Here is a 16,223-nt window from a genome sequence, read left to right on the forward strand (position 1 = left end):
AAGAGACTGAAGAACTTAAATATATGTAAAAGAAATTTGGCAGCAGAATCTGGTAGAGGCTGGAGATTGAAAGGGAAGTTTGCCTTGTCAGTGGACCCCTGTCATATTCAATGCACAGGCCCTTCTTATAATCGCCATTAATGCCACTGTCCCATTACTTTTAATCAGTAGCAATAGTTGCTATATTGAAAGTGAAAAGCTGCCAGACTACAGGTTTAAAAAGGCCTGCAAACATGTTACATTGTCTAGCATATGCTATTTATTAATAAAATGAATTGCCAACGTTTAAAATTTGAAGACTTACATATTTAAAAATACAATCTTTTCCTAAAATCCAGAAGATCTGACAACATTCGCTACTGTCTGTTATCACATAATGACTCTGCTGGTACAAGTAGTGACTGGCCCTCAGATGAGTTATGAATCTATTTGACTCTTTCGTTAATATAGATGATTTTCATGGACTTTTTAGACATTTTCCTTTTTCTGCCTGATATACTTTGAGAGAGTTAAGTATTTTTTTTTTTCTTTTTAAAAAAATTTTTGTTGAAGTATAGTTGATTTACAACATTGTGTTAGTTTCTGCTGTACGGCAAAGTAAATCAGTTACACATATACATATATTGACTTTTTTTAAGATTATTTTCCCATATAGGTCATTACAGAGTATTGAGTAGAGTTCCCTGTGCTATACAGTAGGTCCTTATTAGTTATCTATTTTATACATAGTAGTGTAGTGTGTATATGTCAATCACAATCTCCCAACTTATCTCCCCTCCCCCATTTCCTCCCCTATTAACCATAAGTTTGTTTTCTACATCTGTGACTCTATTTTTGTTTTGTGAATAAGTTCAATTGTACTATTTTTTTAGATTCCACATATAAGCGATATCATATGATATTTGTCTTTCTCTGTCTGACTTACTTCAGAGTGAGTTAAGTACCTATAGAGTCTTCTCTTTTTCTCCTTTCCTTCCTTCCTTTCCTCCTTCCTTCCTTCCTTCTTTTATTTTTTTTTTGGGGGGGGAGCACATTAACCTACACTTGAACTGTAGAGACACGTAATTTGGATTTATATACATTTTCTGAAGTGGATAATTTTCAAACCAAAGTTAATTTTTGTAGTATAATTATCCTGACTCCAGATATTTCTATTTAAAATTTAGCTTTAAAGTGGCTGGATTTCAACTTCAACATCATGGTCAATATATGAATAACACTTTGAATAGCTACATTTGTCTCATATCTTACCTTTAAAAATGTGTCTAAAGAGCCATTTTCCATATACTCTGTCACTATCATCACTGGTTTACCTGAAAAGAACACAGTGGTATAAACTGTTGCTTTTAGATTTTGTACTCTTATCCAGGAAAAGTTTACCTGGAAGTTTTTATTGTCCAAATTATATACATCTGTTAAAAAATAGTCATTTTTGAGTAGCAAATAAATTTATAACCTGATGATATCTTAGTATATACTAAATTGGGTCAGTGAGAAGAAAGTATCACAAGAATGATAAAGATTGACATTTAAGATTCAAAAATCCATAATTTTCAATACCAAAATCAATTTATGTAGAAAATGAGTTTAAGGATGAATTTTATTTTAATAGAGGTAATGATATAAAGTGCCAAATAATAATATCCAGCAAAGCACTGAAAACATATTCATCTTCCTCACAGTTCTAAATAAAAACTCTTGTCCAGTCTAACTACCCTGTTTATGATGCCTGGAATATATGTTGTATTTTCAAAACTTTATTTCTATGTTCTTATAATTCATTTACTTATGGCTACCTCCCTTTTCCTTCTCTGCCACATACTTATGATCTTTATCAACCCAAATTTTTTCATTCTTCAAAACCCTGTTCTGATGCCTCTTGCTGTCTGGAAACTTCTCTTGCAATCATCATTCTGATGGATGAGGTCCTCCTCTTTTCATGTCTGATATAAAACTATAGCCAGACAGACTCTGGAGCTACACTGCTTGACTTTGTATTCCAGATCAATCACTTACTATCAAGTGATCTTGGGCAAATCAACTCTTATCTCTGTATCTCATTTTTCTCATCTGTAAAATGGAGATATTAATGGCACCTGCCTCATAGAGTTACTGTGAGTATCCACCAAGTCATATTGTTACCCAGGTCACTTAAAATAGTGCCTGTCACTTAGAATTTGCTATGTATTATTATTTTATAAACATTATCAACTTTGTATCTGTGGGGTTTCATTGCTAGATATAAGTCGACTAAGAGAATAGATCATATTTTATCCCTCATAAAATTATGGCATTTAGTGTGTAATATGTCTGTGATACAAGATGAAAAATATAAGATAAAAAATCTTTGCTATATGAAAAAATGTCTAAAATATGGTTGTTAGTTTTATCACTCCGTGCTAACCTTACTATATTTTAAAACATGCCCCTTTACTCTTTATAAAAGTATACTACATACAATTTTAGTGTTAATCTAAACTATTTTTAGGTAAGTAAAAAAAGACCTTATGATAGTAAAATTCTATCTTGTATATCTATTAATTAACCTTTTATATTATGAAGGGAAACAGGGCCTATTCAATTATGAAATGCACTGTAATTAACTTAATGGCATTCTCCAGAAGGGTATCTGTATTTTACTTGAGATGTGATTCATTCAGGTCATAGAGTTAGAACTTTTATATTTATTCATACAACATTAGTCTGAAATGTAAACAGAGATATAGAAAGTTAGACAATTGCATGAAAGAGAAATAACTAGAAAGAAAAAGGAGTTTTCATTCCAAAATCACTTAAAACTCACTATTTAGTATAATAAGGTAGGTCAGTCTAATTTCTCACTCAGACAATTATCTTCTTTTAAAATACTTTAGAAGCATTATTCTTTGAATGAAATGTGACATGTAATGCTAAAAAGGCAGATGCATTTCTCCTCCTCTTTAAAGTTTGTAAAAGTTATTTAAAAACTTTGTCTAAAAAATTCATTTTTCATATATTTGTACTATGCCTACGTTAGGTAAAACATCCCTTGTGTAGAGAATATACATTGGAGATGTCATTTAATATGAATTTGGAAGATTGACAGCATCACTGATGTAATAAAAGGTGACAGATATTCCAGGAAGAAGAGGCAGCATGGGCCAAGGTATCTTGTCATGAAAGTGTTCATCAAGTTCAAACATGACTAGAGGGCTGAATTTTGCTTTGTAATTCAGGAAGTGACAGGAGATGAGTTGGGGAATGTTGATTTTTAAAACTGACTGGATATACAATACCTTAGTTAGAAAAAAAAGAATGACTCATTGTATTTGTAAACGGCCAAGACAACATAACAGAAAAAAAGATTATAACTGCTTTTTCTCCTTACTATGGCTGTAATCTAAGTTCATGAATTGAGATATGCTTCCAATTTAACTTCATTTTAATGATGCCACACCCATTTTAATGGTCCTCAGACAAACTCTAAATAGACAAAATTCTGCTTTAGGCCCTTTTGGTCCCATTCTTCAATCCTAGAGCCTACCTCCGGCTTTTATTACTGTTGAAACCCCTTTTCCTTCAAAAGTCCAGAATTAATATGCTTCCCCAAGGGCGGCAGCCAAAATTTTTGATAACTGTTTTGGCACAGAGACCTACATGTCTGAAGTTCAACCAGCCATAATGCTGGAATATCAGAATGTCCTGGTGTACCAGACATCACCTCTTCATCTGCCTGATTTCAGGAATTCAGAAGTACCCAGAGATGAAGCTGAGTAAGCATTTAAAAGGGACATGTGGGTAACCCTGGCTTCAGCTTTTTATCAAATAGCATGGGAGTATTTCAATAAATTTACAGCTAATAGAGCTAAAAAGTATGTATTTGCTGAACACCAGCCCTGATCAAATTAGGAAAAGGGCTACATTTTCTAGAATCAGCCTGTGTTTCTAGGAATATGTCCTGTGTAGATCTGACTCTCACTTACAGAAATCCGTTGAGGAAGTTGTCATAGTTTAATTGGAATTGGAAGAACTGAATTCCAGCAGATATCCAGAGAATATAGTCTTAGCTTTCCCTCATTGGTACCTCTCAGCTCCTACCACATAAGCAGATGCCTTGTCCATCAAAGTGAACGCCTAATCAATGTCTACAATTATCTACTCCACCCAAGCCTTTTTTTTTTATCCCAAGCCTTTTATGATTACAGCACTTCTATATTACTCTTCAAAACCTTCAGTTTCCTTCTATTCTCTTTTTCTAGAGAATAGAAAACATTTTCTCAGTTTCTTTCTCTTCTCTCTGTCTATCCTCTAATTTTTTAGACCCTCTTTTTACAGCTGTGGGTTAGTGGTAAATATTTACTAATGCTCACCCAAGGTCTCCTGAGCAGGAGTTGGATAAAATCCCTATGTAAAAATACCTCTTTCTTAGGTAAATTTGTTCCTTAAATTCAACCCAGATTCACTGAGCTTAGACGAAAGAATGCATACTCTAAAGAGAATGACTGATCAGAAACTTTATTCATATTGAATAATATATATTTGGAGAGAAAAAGTAATTGCTTTTTAGGGAGATGGGCACCTGGTATTCCTCCTATAAGATTTTTTTTTTTTAGTATTCATCACTTAGCTTTAAAAGTCAGATTCATTATTTATGACAGTGTAGGTTTTGAAAAATATGATAGGGACCTAAAACACCTCTTATAGTTCAGAAAATGGGGGAAAAACAATTAAAATGCATGTTTGCAAACAAGGATGATCTTCTTTTGTTGACAAGAATAAGACAATGCAGGACTCATTTGATTATTTCTCATGCTTGAGCCATTTTAATGATAATTATATTTAGCTTGGCATATGTTTTGTCTCAGTTTCTGCTAGCCTGCAAAAATGACATAGCATTAATTAATGTGGCTTTACTCTAAACATTGTAAATTCAATAAAATGGTATAAATCATTTTCCATTATCTACCTTGAAGTACAGACAAAGAGTAAATCTGCCAATAATTTTGAAAGCATATTATCAAAAATCAATATAAAAAGAGCTCATAAAGCATGTCAAAACATGATTTTAATCACAGAGTAGAGTTTTTACATTACTTCATAATATTTACTGAGGACCCAGTTCAGACAGATTCTAAGTAGTAATAGAAACACATTATTTGTGGAATTCACCAACCTCATATTTCATCATTTGGTATTGATAATCATAAAAGAACTACAGTTTATTGATATACTGAGTGCCCACTTACAAGGCATGATGCTATTTTTAATTGTCATCAAAATTCTATAACAGTGATATTACAAAAGACTCTTTTCAGAGACAGAAAAGTGAGGCTTAAAATGATTCAATATATTACCTGAGTTGATTAGTGCAAGTCGTATAAGAAACAAAGTTGAGAATCAAATTCATGTCCACCTGACTATAAAAGTTGTTTTCCTTCCCTCCATACTATGATGCCTATAATTTCCAAATATTTATTTTAAATTTTAAATTTAACTTTAAAATCTCACAAATATTTAGTCTTTTGTGATAATATGTTCCATGACTATGCCACAACAAACTGTTGATGACTATGCTATAACAAACTGTTCATGCATTAATGGCAGATCTGGTAGGAATTCAGTTGCTTTCAATAAATAATATATTCTTATGTATGATCATTATTTATATATGCTCCAAGCGTTCTGAAGTGTTCGATAGTGAAGTGGATAGGTCTTGGATTCCACTTATATGAAGTATCTAAAGTAGTCAAACCCACAGAAACAGAAAGTAGAACGGTGGCTGCCAGTGGCTGGGGGAGGGGTAAAGAAGGAATTACTGTTCAATAGGTATAAAGTTTTAGTTATGTAAGACAAAAAGTTTCTAGAGATCAGCCGTACAACATTGTGCTTACAATTAAAAAAAACTGTATATACACCTAAAAATTTAATAGGGTAGATATCATGATATGTGGGTTTTCCTTACCACAGTAAAACAAAACTGCATTTGCTTCCTTAGTAAGTGATTATTTTGGTGCTAATGTCCAACAAAATCCAAGAGAGAATAGAACACGCCCCTTCTGGTAAAGCAGTCTTTTTCACAAGCTATCTCAAAGTTAGGTGAGACAAATTTTGGGGAGTGTTGATTCAGTCCTTGCTTTTCAGAGCATGGCCCTTGACAAGTGGCATAGCTATCACCCGAGGGCTTGCTAGAAATGCAAAATCTCAGTGCCCAATCCAATCTATTAAAACAGATTCTGCATTTTAGCAATATCCTCAAAGGCACGTTGTATTTTGAGAAATACTGAACTAGGCTACATCACAAGTGTTGCAACTAAATCTGGGCTTATTATTTTATTTGCATTGGTACTACCTGCTTTTCTGAAACCACGAGTGCATCAAAAAACACGTGGAGGGCTTCCCTGGTGGCGCAGTGGTTGAGAGTCCGCCTGCCGATGCAGGGGACACGGGTTCGTGCCCCGGTCCGGGAAGATCCCACATGCCGTGGAGCGGCTAGGCCCGTAAGCCATGGCTGCTGAGCCTGCGCGTCCAGAGCCTGTGTTCCGCAACGGGCGAGGCCACAACAGTGAGAAGCCCGTGAACCCCCCCAAACAAACAAACAAACAAACAAACAAAAAAACACGTGGTACCACTTAAAGGTATAAGGGAGCATTTGACTTAGAAACATCACAATTCACTGGAAAACAACTGTCACTGGTTTCTCTTGCAAACATTTTACAAGATTTGTAAATAATTAAAAGTAAGCCTGTGCTTATACTTATATATCTATAGTTTTATTTCACTATGCCATTCTATTTGGGTTGTATTCCATTTAGTACATTAACACTTGTAGCTGTTTGAAATTACTTTTATTTTTATTCCAAGGGAAGCTTGGAATAAGAAATATCATGATTCAATTATTAATGGTTAATGGTCACCCAGAAAATGGGACCCTGTGCTTGTAGTAGAAATAGATAATGCTTATCAAGTTGCGGAATGTGAAGGGAGGATGAAGTATGGGGCAATCAGAACTTAGAAAGGTACGCAGATATTTTAATTCCATTATGACCCTTATTTATTGGTTAACACTTTAGGGAAAACTACTTTTAAAATTACGTAATTTTAATTTTAGGAAAGACTATAAAATCAAAAGCCTCTATACCTTACCTGAAATGGAAACACCAAATGTTTCTATTAAATAGAAATTCCAAATTTTCCTTAATATCCTCTTTTATTTCAGATTGTTTATATTGATATAAACTTTCTCATTAGCTGCTCATTTCTCAAATTAAAAATAAATTAGAATTGCTCTGACAAAGGTGGATAATTACTTGTGGAGTCAGACGAATTTGCAAAGGAGTTAAGGAATCTAAGAATTAACAATGTGACAGCTTTGTTTTATTAGTAATGAAAATGACTTTAAAAACACAAGTTTTAATTTACTAATAATCAATCTTCGAGCAAGTAAATCTCTGTTTCTATACATATATATCTTTCAGGTGAGTAGAATTTAGATTTTATCAGAAAAAGCCCTTGTAAATATCTAATAAATATCTTATGTTTATTTATTATACCTCTCTCTATGCCCTAATAATGAAAAACTAGTATCAAATTAATGAGCTGGCTTCTATTTTCTACTGCAGTGTTAAATTTGTTTATTTCCATCATGGTTTATCACTGATAATGGCTCATAGAATTGTTTCCTTTAGTGAAAGGGAAGATATAAAATTCAAGCATATTCATACTGCAAACATTTTAATTTATATTTCTCAGAATCCAATCTTATACACAACATCTGCAATTGGGTGCTTATAAGCCTCTCAAAAGTAACGTGTCCAAAACGGAACTACTGATTACCAACCACAGTCTTGTTCCTCCTGGAATTTTCCCCATAACTGACAATTCCTTTCTTCAAGGTACTCAGGGCAAATAGTTTATAATTATCATTGACTCTTCTCTTTTTCTCATATTCCACATCTAATCCACAAGAAGACTTACAGTGATTGCCTTCAAAATATCTATAGAATTCAACTACTACTCGCCATCTTGTTAGATTACTACCCTGATCTAACCCATAATGAGGTGTGAATAATGACAGTAGTCTCCTCCTTGTCTCCTCATTTCAACACTGGCTTCTACCGTCTTTATTCAACACAGCATCCTGACTGGTCCTGTTAATGTAGAAATAAGATTCTATCACATCTTGGCTCCAAGGCTCAGATTAAGAGGCAGTCTTTGCAGGGACCAAAGTCTTCATATACTGTCTATTCTCCTATTAAATCTTCAAGTTAAGCTCTTACCAGACTCCTCTCATTCATTCCATTGAAGTAACACTGGCCTTGTTTTTTCTTGAACATTTTATGCAAGTTCCATTCGAGTCTTGCAGGTTCTTCTTTCTACAACACACTGCCAGCCCCCAGATATCTGTAAGGCTCACACCTTCACTTATTCAAGCCTTATCAGAGAGGCCTTTCCCTAAATAAAATAGAAACCACCAACCCTTAGTAGAAACAATCCATAATCTCCTAACTTAGCTTTACTTTTTTCATTTAATATATTATAAATGTATTTGTTCAATTAGTTTTTCTCCCCTACCGAAAGGTAAGCTCCATAAAGGCAGGAAATCAGTCTGTTTAATCTCTGCTGTATCCCACTGATTAATAGGAATACACATGTATTAGATGATCAATTAATATCTTTTGAATAAATAAATGTTTCTTGTCAAGTGTATACCAAATAATAAAAATGAGTTTAGTAATGTACACTGTAAGAGCTTGAGTTTTGGAGTCATGCAGGACTGCTTTTAAATCTGGTATTATCCTATGCTAGTTTTATGATATTGGATAAGGTATTTAACCTCCTTAAGGTTAATTTTTCCCATCTGTAAAATGAGAACAAATACTAGTGTCTACAGGATAGCATTATTGTGCAGACTAAAGGAGATAATATATAAAGAACATTAACTTAGCACATACTTAAAGTAACATTAATTATTAGTAGTAGTTATAACTGTTATATTTATATGCAAGATCCTGTGAAAAGATCCTCATGCAATTTTCTTCATATGCATTTTAATTATTTTTCCTAAAACACCCGTAGTTTTATAGAACAAAGTCGTTTAAATTAAAATATAAATTGTATATCCCTCTAACTCATTTTAACTGTTTAGATAACTGTAATTTAGTCATTGATTCATTTACTATCATTCATGTCTTTTAAAAAAGTTTTGAAATTCTCTAATGTGTCTGGCCCTGTGACAGATACTAGGGGTGCTGTAAACATATATCAATTTCAAGAAGTTCATCGTGTAATAAGGACAGAACATGTAGAGAGATAACTATGATACAATGGACAATATGACAAAGTGCAGAGAAATGCAGCTAGAATTTGTAAGATTGTCTCTGGCTGAGAATTCATTCATTCAACAAATACATGAAATGCTACACGTGCTGAGCACAGATCTAGGAACACACAGGTGAGCAAAATAAAGCAAATGTAGAACTGGGATGTTTTCCTTTACTCAGCTATTCAACATTATTGAGTGGCCTACTCTATTCCAGGCAGACACTGAGGATGGAAGGAAAAATGAAGAGAAATGACACTGATCTCATGGAGAAGGTCACATTTGAATTAAACTTGAAGGTCAAGTAGAACTGACGACAGTGGAGAGGACATGCTAGGGCAGAATGAAGTATCTCCAAGGGCAGAACAAGAACTAGGTAGAGTTTTCTGGAAAGGAAATAGTGTAATATGGAGATATGGCCAAATTATATCAAGTTCAGTATAAAAGTATATGTATTTTGCTTGATTTGTTTGCTCCTGGTGATGAAGCAAGAGAGGAAATTGATTTAGTAAAATGTATGGAATGGACTAATGTCCATTGGAAAATACCAAAATGGAAAGACTAGTCTGAAGATTGTTGGAATAGCCCTGGGTATATATATATAATATATAATAAGGGCCTGTAAAATAAAATGGACTTTTACAGGATAGAATGAAATACTATATTTGAAAGATAATTACAAATTTATATGTCAGAATTATTTGACAATTTAAATAATCAATTGCCATTGAGTGTGTTATTTTTTCAGACATGGAAAGAAAAACAGGGAGACATTTCTTTAATTTTTCTCTAATATTTTGTTTAAATTTATTAATTTTACAGGATAACTAAGTTTATTTGTATATTATCCTAGATTAAGAAATATAAGTATGAATATTTAAATAGAAGTATACATATTTCAATAGAAATATTATATAACTATAAGTATTTAAATAGAAATATTTATATTTATATAACTACATTGTATAAACTATATTATATAATTATATTATATAAATATTTATATAACTATAAATATTTCAATAGAAATATTCCTTTGGTCAATTTTTATAATATTTCCATGGGTGGAAAAAATAAATCTTAAAGAACTAAGGCTGTTGCAACAGAAAAATTATAACTTTCCACTTCTAAATTTTATTCCTGAATCTATTCGAATAGTAAAAGCTGACTCTATGTATGTTACATTAAAGCATCATGCATTGCGAATGAGTCAAGCCAGGGCCTGTGGGTTTCTTACGTCATTTGTCATAAGTCTCTCTAGAATATATATTTATTTATGATGTCTCCTGTTTAACAACAAATCACAGAAGGAATTTGAATGAGGCCCCATATTTCTGGCATGCAAGGCAGTGATAGAGGAAAGAGGAAGGTTCATGACGGCACCACCCAGAGGAGTGCTACTTCAGACTCCCCACCTGAGCTTCAGTCAAAACAATCACAAGATTTAGTTGCACTTATGTCTCATTATCTGTGTGCTGCAGGTTGAGAATGACTGCTGAATAAATCAGCATCAGATCAGAGAACATGAAATTAAGGACACAAATAAAGTGAGTTGCAACATGGTAAATTAAAAACAAATTGAAGACTTCCTAAGTTGAACATCAAGAGCTACATTTATTAAGGGGAAATACAGTTTCAATTCAAACAGAAAAAAAAAATAAGACAAAGAGGTATTTTAAATATTTACATTTTGCTTTACCTGCATGTGTAACTTCACTGCAGCAACATCAAACAGAATATTTGATTAGAAGATTGGAAATTTAAAGTCTGTATTTTCAACCACAGCCCTGTTTTTTAGACTAGACTTTACAGAATTTAAATATGATCATTTGCTGATAATGGCATTTGCTTCTTAAAATAAAGGTCTCAAGTGCATATAAAATGGTATATGACAAATTTAGTTGTTCTACTATGAGAAGTTTAGTTGTCTTATATTGCTCAGTCAGGACCCATTCACATAAAACAAATTCTGTAATAAATTAGAGATCTATAATAGTAGGTGACTATTAGCTCTAATAATTTTGGGATCTTGTCTCCTAATATCTGATGGTAGTTGATGAATTCAACTAAACAGATTAAAATAAATACTACTATAACTACCTGCAATTTTGTTCACACACACACATAAATATATCTTAATTTAATCTGCATAAAATTGTTATAAGGTAGGTATGATTTTTTTCTTTTTCTGTGACATTGAGGCTCAGAGTGCTTAACTAAAGTGACCATAGATTGGTTTTAGGTTTAAGTGTAATGGGTTTACATAAATATTTAGGACATCATCTGTTTCTTCAAGGAGCTGACTTTTTTAGCTAGGGAGCTAAAAATATATGCAGAGGAGACAAAATTAAATGAAAAATTTGAATAAGAGTTTTGGACAAAGGAAGGAACATTACTGACAGTTGCAAAAATCCTTATATAGGTACAGTGTTCAAAAGAAGAAGCGATTATTTCAGGGCTAAGTGATGAAGAATTATTTCATGGAGGTGATAGAATTTGAATAAGATTTTGAAGGAATTGAAAAGGTAGTTAAGTTTCAGAGGAAGAGGCAATGTAGGCAGGGCAACATATCAATTAAAATGGATTAGGAATGAAATGGATATAGAGGAGTTCAGAGCACAGAAAGAGAAATAAATGGAAAAGTAATAGCCATGTGTTTATTAATTATCTACTCTGTGTCATGCCCATTTAAACTTTACCTGTATTAATTCATGTCACCTTCACAACATCACTGAGGCATTCTTGCCCCATGTCATTAGTGAGGAAACTAAGGTTCTGAATGTATAACCAACTTGTGCAAAGTCACATAGTAGTTTATGGCAGAAGCAAAATGAAAATTGGTTGCTAGAACCATAGCCCATGTTCTTGACCATTATGCAGTACAGTTTTCCATGATCATAATAGTGATCTGGCACTCTTCTACACATTATCTCATTACAGGATGGATTGGCTGTCTACATATAGGCATTCGTTTTACATATACCCTGGGTAAGAGGAACTCATGGTCCTAGTTTATTTGAGGAAGTGAAACTTAGCAGTCATATTATGGATGAAAAGAAGACATGAAATATATCAAATATTTTGCATCCTATTATTACTATGACTATCATTAAGAAGTATGTTTTATATTAGATAATACCTTTCCTGCATAGGAAATAATTTTACTCAATCACTGTTATAATTCTTGTTCACATAGTATCTAGCCCAGCACATGCTATCAGTAATGTCCTTTCAAAGTCCTTCCCCTCAGATAGAGTATAGTCCCGTTCAAATTCTGATTTCATTTTATTGTACCTGTGACCATCTCCCTCACATCATATTCTTACTTAAAATATTCCTCCCCGTTCATCATAGGGCATGATTTTGTAAAATATTTTAATTTATTTTATTCCTTCAAAAAAAATATATTTTCTTTGTTTCTCACCTGCGTCGTGTCCCTGCCTCTTACCTATTTTTAGGCATGTACTCAACTGGGGGAAAGAAACACATCTAAGTTTTTTTTTTCTTAATAGATCTTTATTAGAGTATAATTGCTTCACAGTACTGTGTTGGTTTCTGTGGTACAACAAAGTGAATCAGCCACATACATACATATGGGCAGAGGACCTAAATAGACATTTCACCAAAGAAGACATAGAGATGGCTAAGAGGTACATGAAAAGTAACACATCCAAGTTTGAAGAAACCCACATGGCTGCAGGTAATTTTATTCCTATGTTACATTCCCCTATGGGCATTCTTACTGGAGATGTGTATCTCTTTGAGACATGGAGAAAACCAATCTCCCAGCAATAAAGCCTGATTCAAAAGTTCTGCCAATAATCAACATGATAATTTTAGCTAAGGTATTTTTCTTCTGTGTTCTCATCTGTGACCTACTGTGAATGAATCATTATTTGGGAATTAACTGGTTATAAACCAGTAAATTTTTTGGTTGATGTTTCTTTTGTTCCTCTTTATTGGGAAAAAGTTTTTATGGTTGTTGTTTTTGTTTTGTTTTCCATATTTAAAAGCTCAATGGCATAAATGGATATCCAATCAATTTAAATTACTTCATAAGTTGAGAACATTTATTGAACATACATTGATGTTGTGCACATTTGGAATATATAACTTAAAACTTGATTAACAGCAAATGGAAGTTGAACCAGTGCTTGAAAAAAGTCTAAAGCGTGTTCCTTGCCAAATGTTTCAGACGATTTTACAAAGTGGTATGAAGTGTATGAGGTATAAAGGAAGGAAAAAGGATACATAGGAATGGCGAAGATAAAGTGGATTAAAAGAAAATAAAGGCCTCAGTTATGTGTCACATAAATACTTTATTGAGTGACTGAAGAATTATTTGAAATCCTTATATTGGGAAGCTCAACACATAACCACATTTACAAGACACTAACAAGAATCTGAGAGATGTGAAATTCCAGATATATCTGAGTAAAAACAGGATTTGCTTTAACAAAACAATTAGTCTCAAGGAAATTTCCCAGTCTTCTGAGGCAATTGCTTTCCTTAGAACTATTAAAATATCTCAATGAAAAAAACTTAATAAAAGAAATACATCTGGCTATTAAAAAAACCACTTAAAAGGTGGTAGGCATCTATGGTTAGAGTAATCCTATTAAATGTTAAACTTCAATGCCTCAATCAAAACTTTGAAGTTAATATTTCATTAGGATAGAAAGTGAAAGAGCCAAGAGGAAAAAAATTGATACTTTTACTGCTCCTTTTATCTGGATACATTTTCTCTGGTGCTGAATTCATAGTAAGTGACTTAACACAAATATTTCAAATAATAAATAGAAATTCGGGTTCACTGAAGATCAGCTTTGACAAAAATCCACTAAATTATAGGACAAATACTATTAATATTAGGGAAATTGTTAATCACATTATGGCCAGTTTTCTCTCTATCCTGAAATTAATAATAATCTAATAGAAGAAATTCAAATATTTATGATCACACACACATGCATAATTTGCCATTGTACTTACTTTTGGTCACAACACCTTCTAAGTGAATGATGTTAGGATGGTCAAACTGCCCCATGATACTTGCTTCACCCAGGAAATCTCTGCGTTGCTTTTCAGTATAGCCTACTTTAAGTGTTTTAATTGCCACAGGTAATTCTCTTTTTCCTGGAAGTTTCAAACGTCCACTACAAACTTCACCAAATTCACCTTGTGATAAAGATGTAGAAAACACAGAAACTCATTACAAATCCCTACTCTAACAGTAGTCTAAAGTCCTCTTAGAATAGTAAGCTTTAGATAAAACAGAGTTGAAGGGGAGTCCAACTTCCTTATCTATGTTATATTAATGGTGCATTGGGAAAAATCATTTACAGGTGATCGTAAGACACATTGGAGGCTATTAGTTTCATCTCTCTCACCTACAGAAACCTTAATGGAAACATTAGAAAGAAACTAAAAGCAACTGACTGAAAATCACTTCCTTCTTCCTTGTTTTCTACTCTAGCAGTGACACTAATGAGAAAAGGAAAAAAGAAAAGGGCCATAGCAGGACAAAAAGGAAAGTCTTAAGGAAGAGATGATTCACAAGTAGAATAATTGGGTGCTTGAATTTTGTAAATACTTTTGGGTATTAAAAATTATATGTATTATATATGAAATATAATAAACAGTAGATGGTAAAAAAACACTATGTTTGAATATACATTTTTGCTGGTTTGTTTTTTTCATAAACCAAACAGTTGCTGGTTTAAGTATGAGCTAGGCAGAAGGTAATATTAAAATATGATCAATTATATACCACCTTGAAAGCAAGTCAATTACAAAAGATTAAAAACATTCTGAGGTAGATCAGGACATTGATATATTACATTTTATAATATAAACTCAAGTTAAAAGTCCAAGTTAAACACACCATCTTACCCGCTCCAATAACTCTTTCAATGGTGATGCATGAAGCTTCTATCTCCTTGGCGAATTCGTGGACAGCTTGATTGGGATCCTCATAGGTGTGTGGATCAATATAAGTTCTTACTCCTGGCAGTTTAACTGTAAAAATAAATGGGCATTACAATCGAAGTGCTTGTGATGGATGAGTGAAATTATAAACGTTATTAATGTACAGCAATGGCTTAAATCCCCAATTCCTAGAAATGACAGAGCTACAAGGACAGACCCTCTCCTGAATTATAGAAGTCATTTGTACAGCTATCTTATTTTTATAATTTTAGAAATCTGGATTGTTGGCATGCACAAGAAGAAGTGCATATGTGACGACATATTTGAATAAGGACATATTTCAACACTAATGTTCAGGAGTCAGTCTCTGAGGCAAACTAAGACACTTGTTTACTAAACTGGACAATGAAATGCTACTGGTTTAGTTGTTGGTTTGTTTTCTTATGCTTTCCTTAAAATCTCATCACAGATGATTAGTTTAGGTTTTACAAAAATAATTTAAAATAACTTTTCTGGTGCTTTGGTCCTATAAGACTGACAAAGAAGTCAAGGAGAAAAGAGAAATTCACTCTACTGTTGCTGCAGGGCATTATGCAAGTCTCTTATGCTCTATGAGTCTCCGTTTCATCACATATTAAAGGCTACCGATATTACCCTCACAGTATTTTTTTGACGATAAATAACATTAAATAAGATAGGACTGTGAAAATGGACTCAAAAATGCTTTGCAGCATGAATTATGGCTTTCATGATTTTGACTTTCATGGTCATGGCAGAGTGACAAAAAAAAAAAACAAAACTTCTTTTTGTCACTTACTTGGCAAATCAACTCACACTGTACTATTTATTAAAAAAATGAACATATTTAAATAATAATAAAATTAGAACCCATTTAGGCAGATTTTTAAAGCTCATTATTAAAACTTGATTTTCTGCATTTCTTAAAAGTGTAGTCTTTTTCAAGTCATTTGAACCAAGGTTGCTGCTACAGGAAGTC

General features: G+C 33.0%; 1 protein-coding gene across 10 annotated transcripts in view; it reads right to left on the reverse strand.

The window, feature by feature from the left end:
• Positions 1-16,223, reverse strand: part of EPHA5 (EPH receptor A5) — a gene marked incomplete at both ends in the record, with an annotated part of 319,089 nt that overhangs the window by 27,093 nt on the left and 275,773 nt on the right. For all 10 annotated transcript variants that reach the window (XM_079712446.1, XM_079712444.1, XM_079712445.1 and 7 more), the window contains 3 exons: positions 1,252-1,313; positions 14,291-14,476; positions 15,191-15,316. In XM_079712446.1, coding sequence (XP_079568572.1) covers positions 1,252-1,313; positions 14,291-14,476; positions 15,191-15,316 — 374 coding nt within the window. The remainder of the gene's footprint in view (positions 1-1,251; positions 1,314-14,290; positions 14,477-15,190; positions 15,317-16,223) is intronic.

This window comes from Hyperoodon ampullatus (genome assembly GCF_949752795.1).
Source record: "Hyperoodon ampullatus genome assembly, chromosome: 1".
Lineage (NCBI taxonomy): Eukaryota > Metazoa > Chordata > Mammalia > Artiodactyla > Ziphiidae > Hyperoodon > Hyperoodon ampullatus.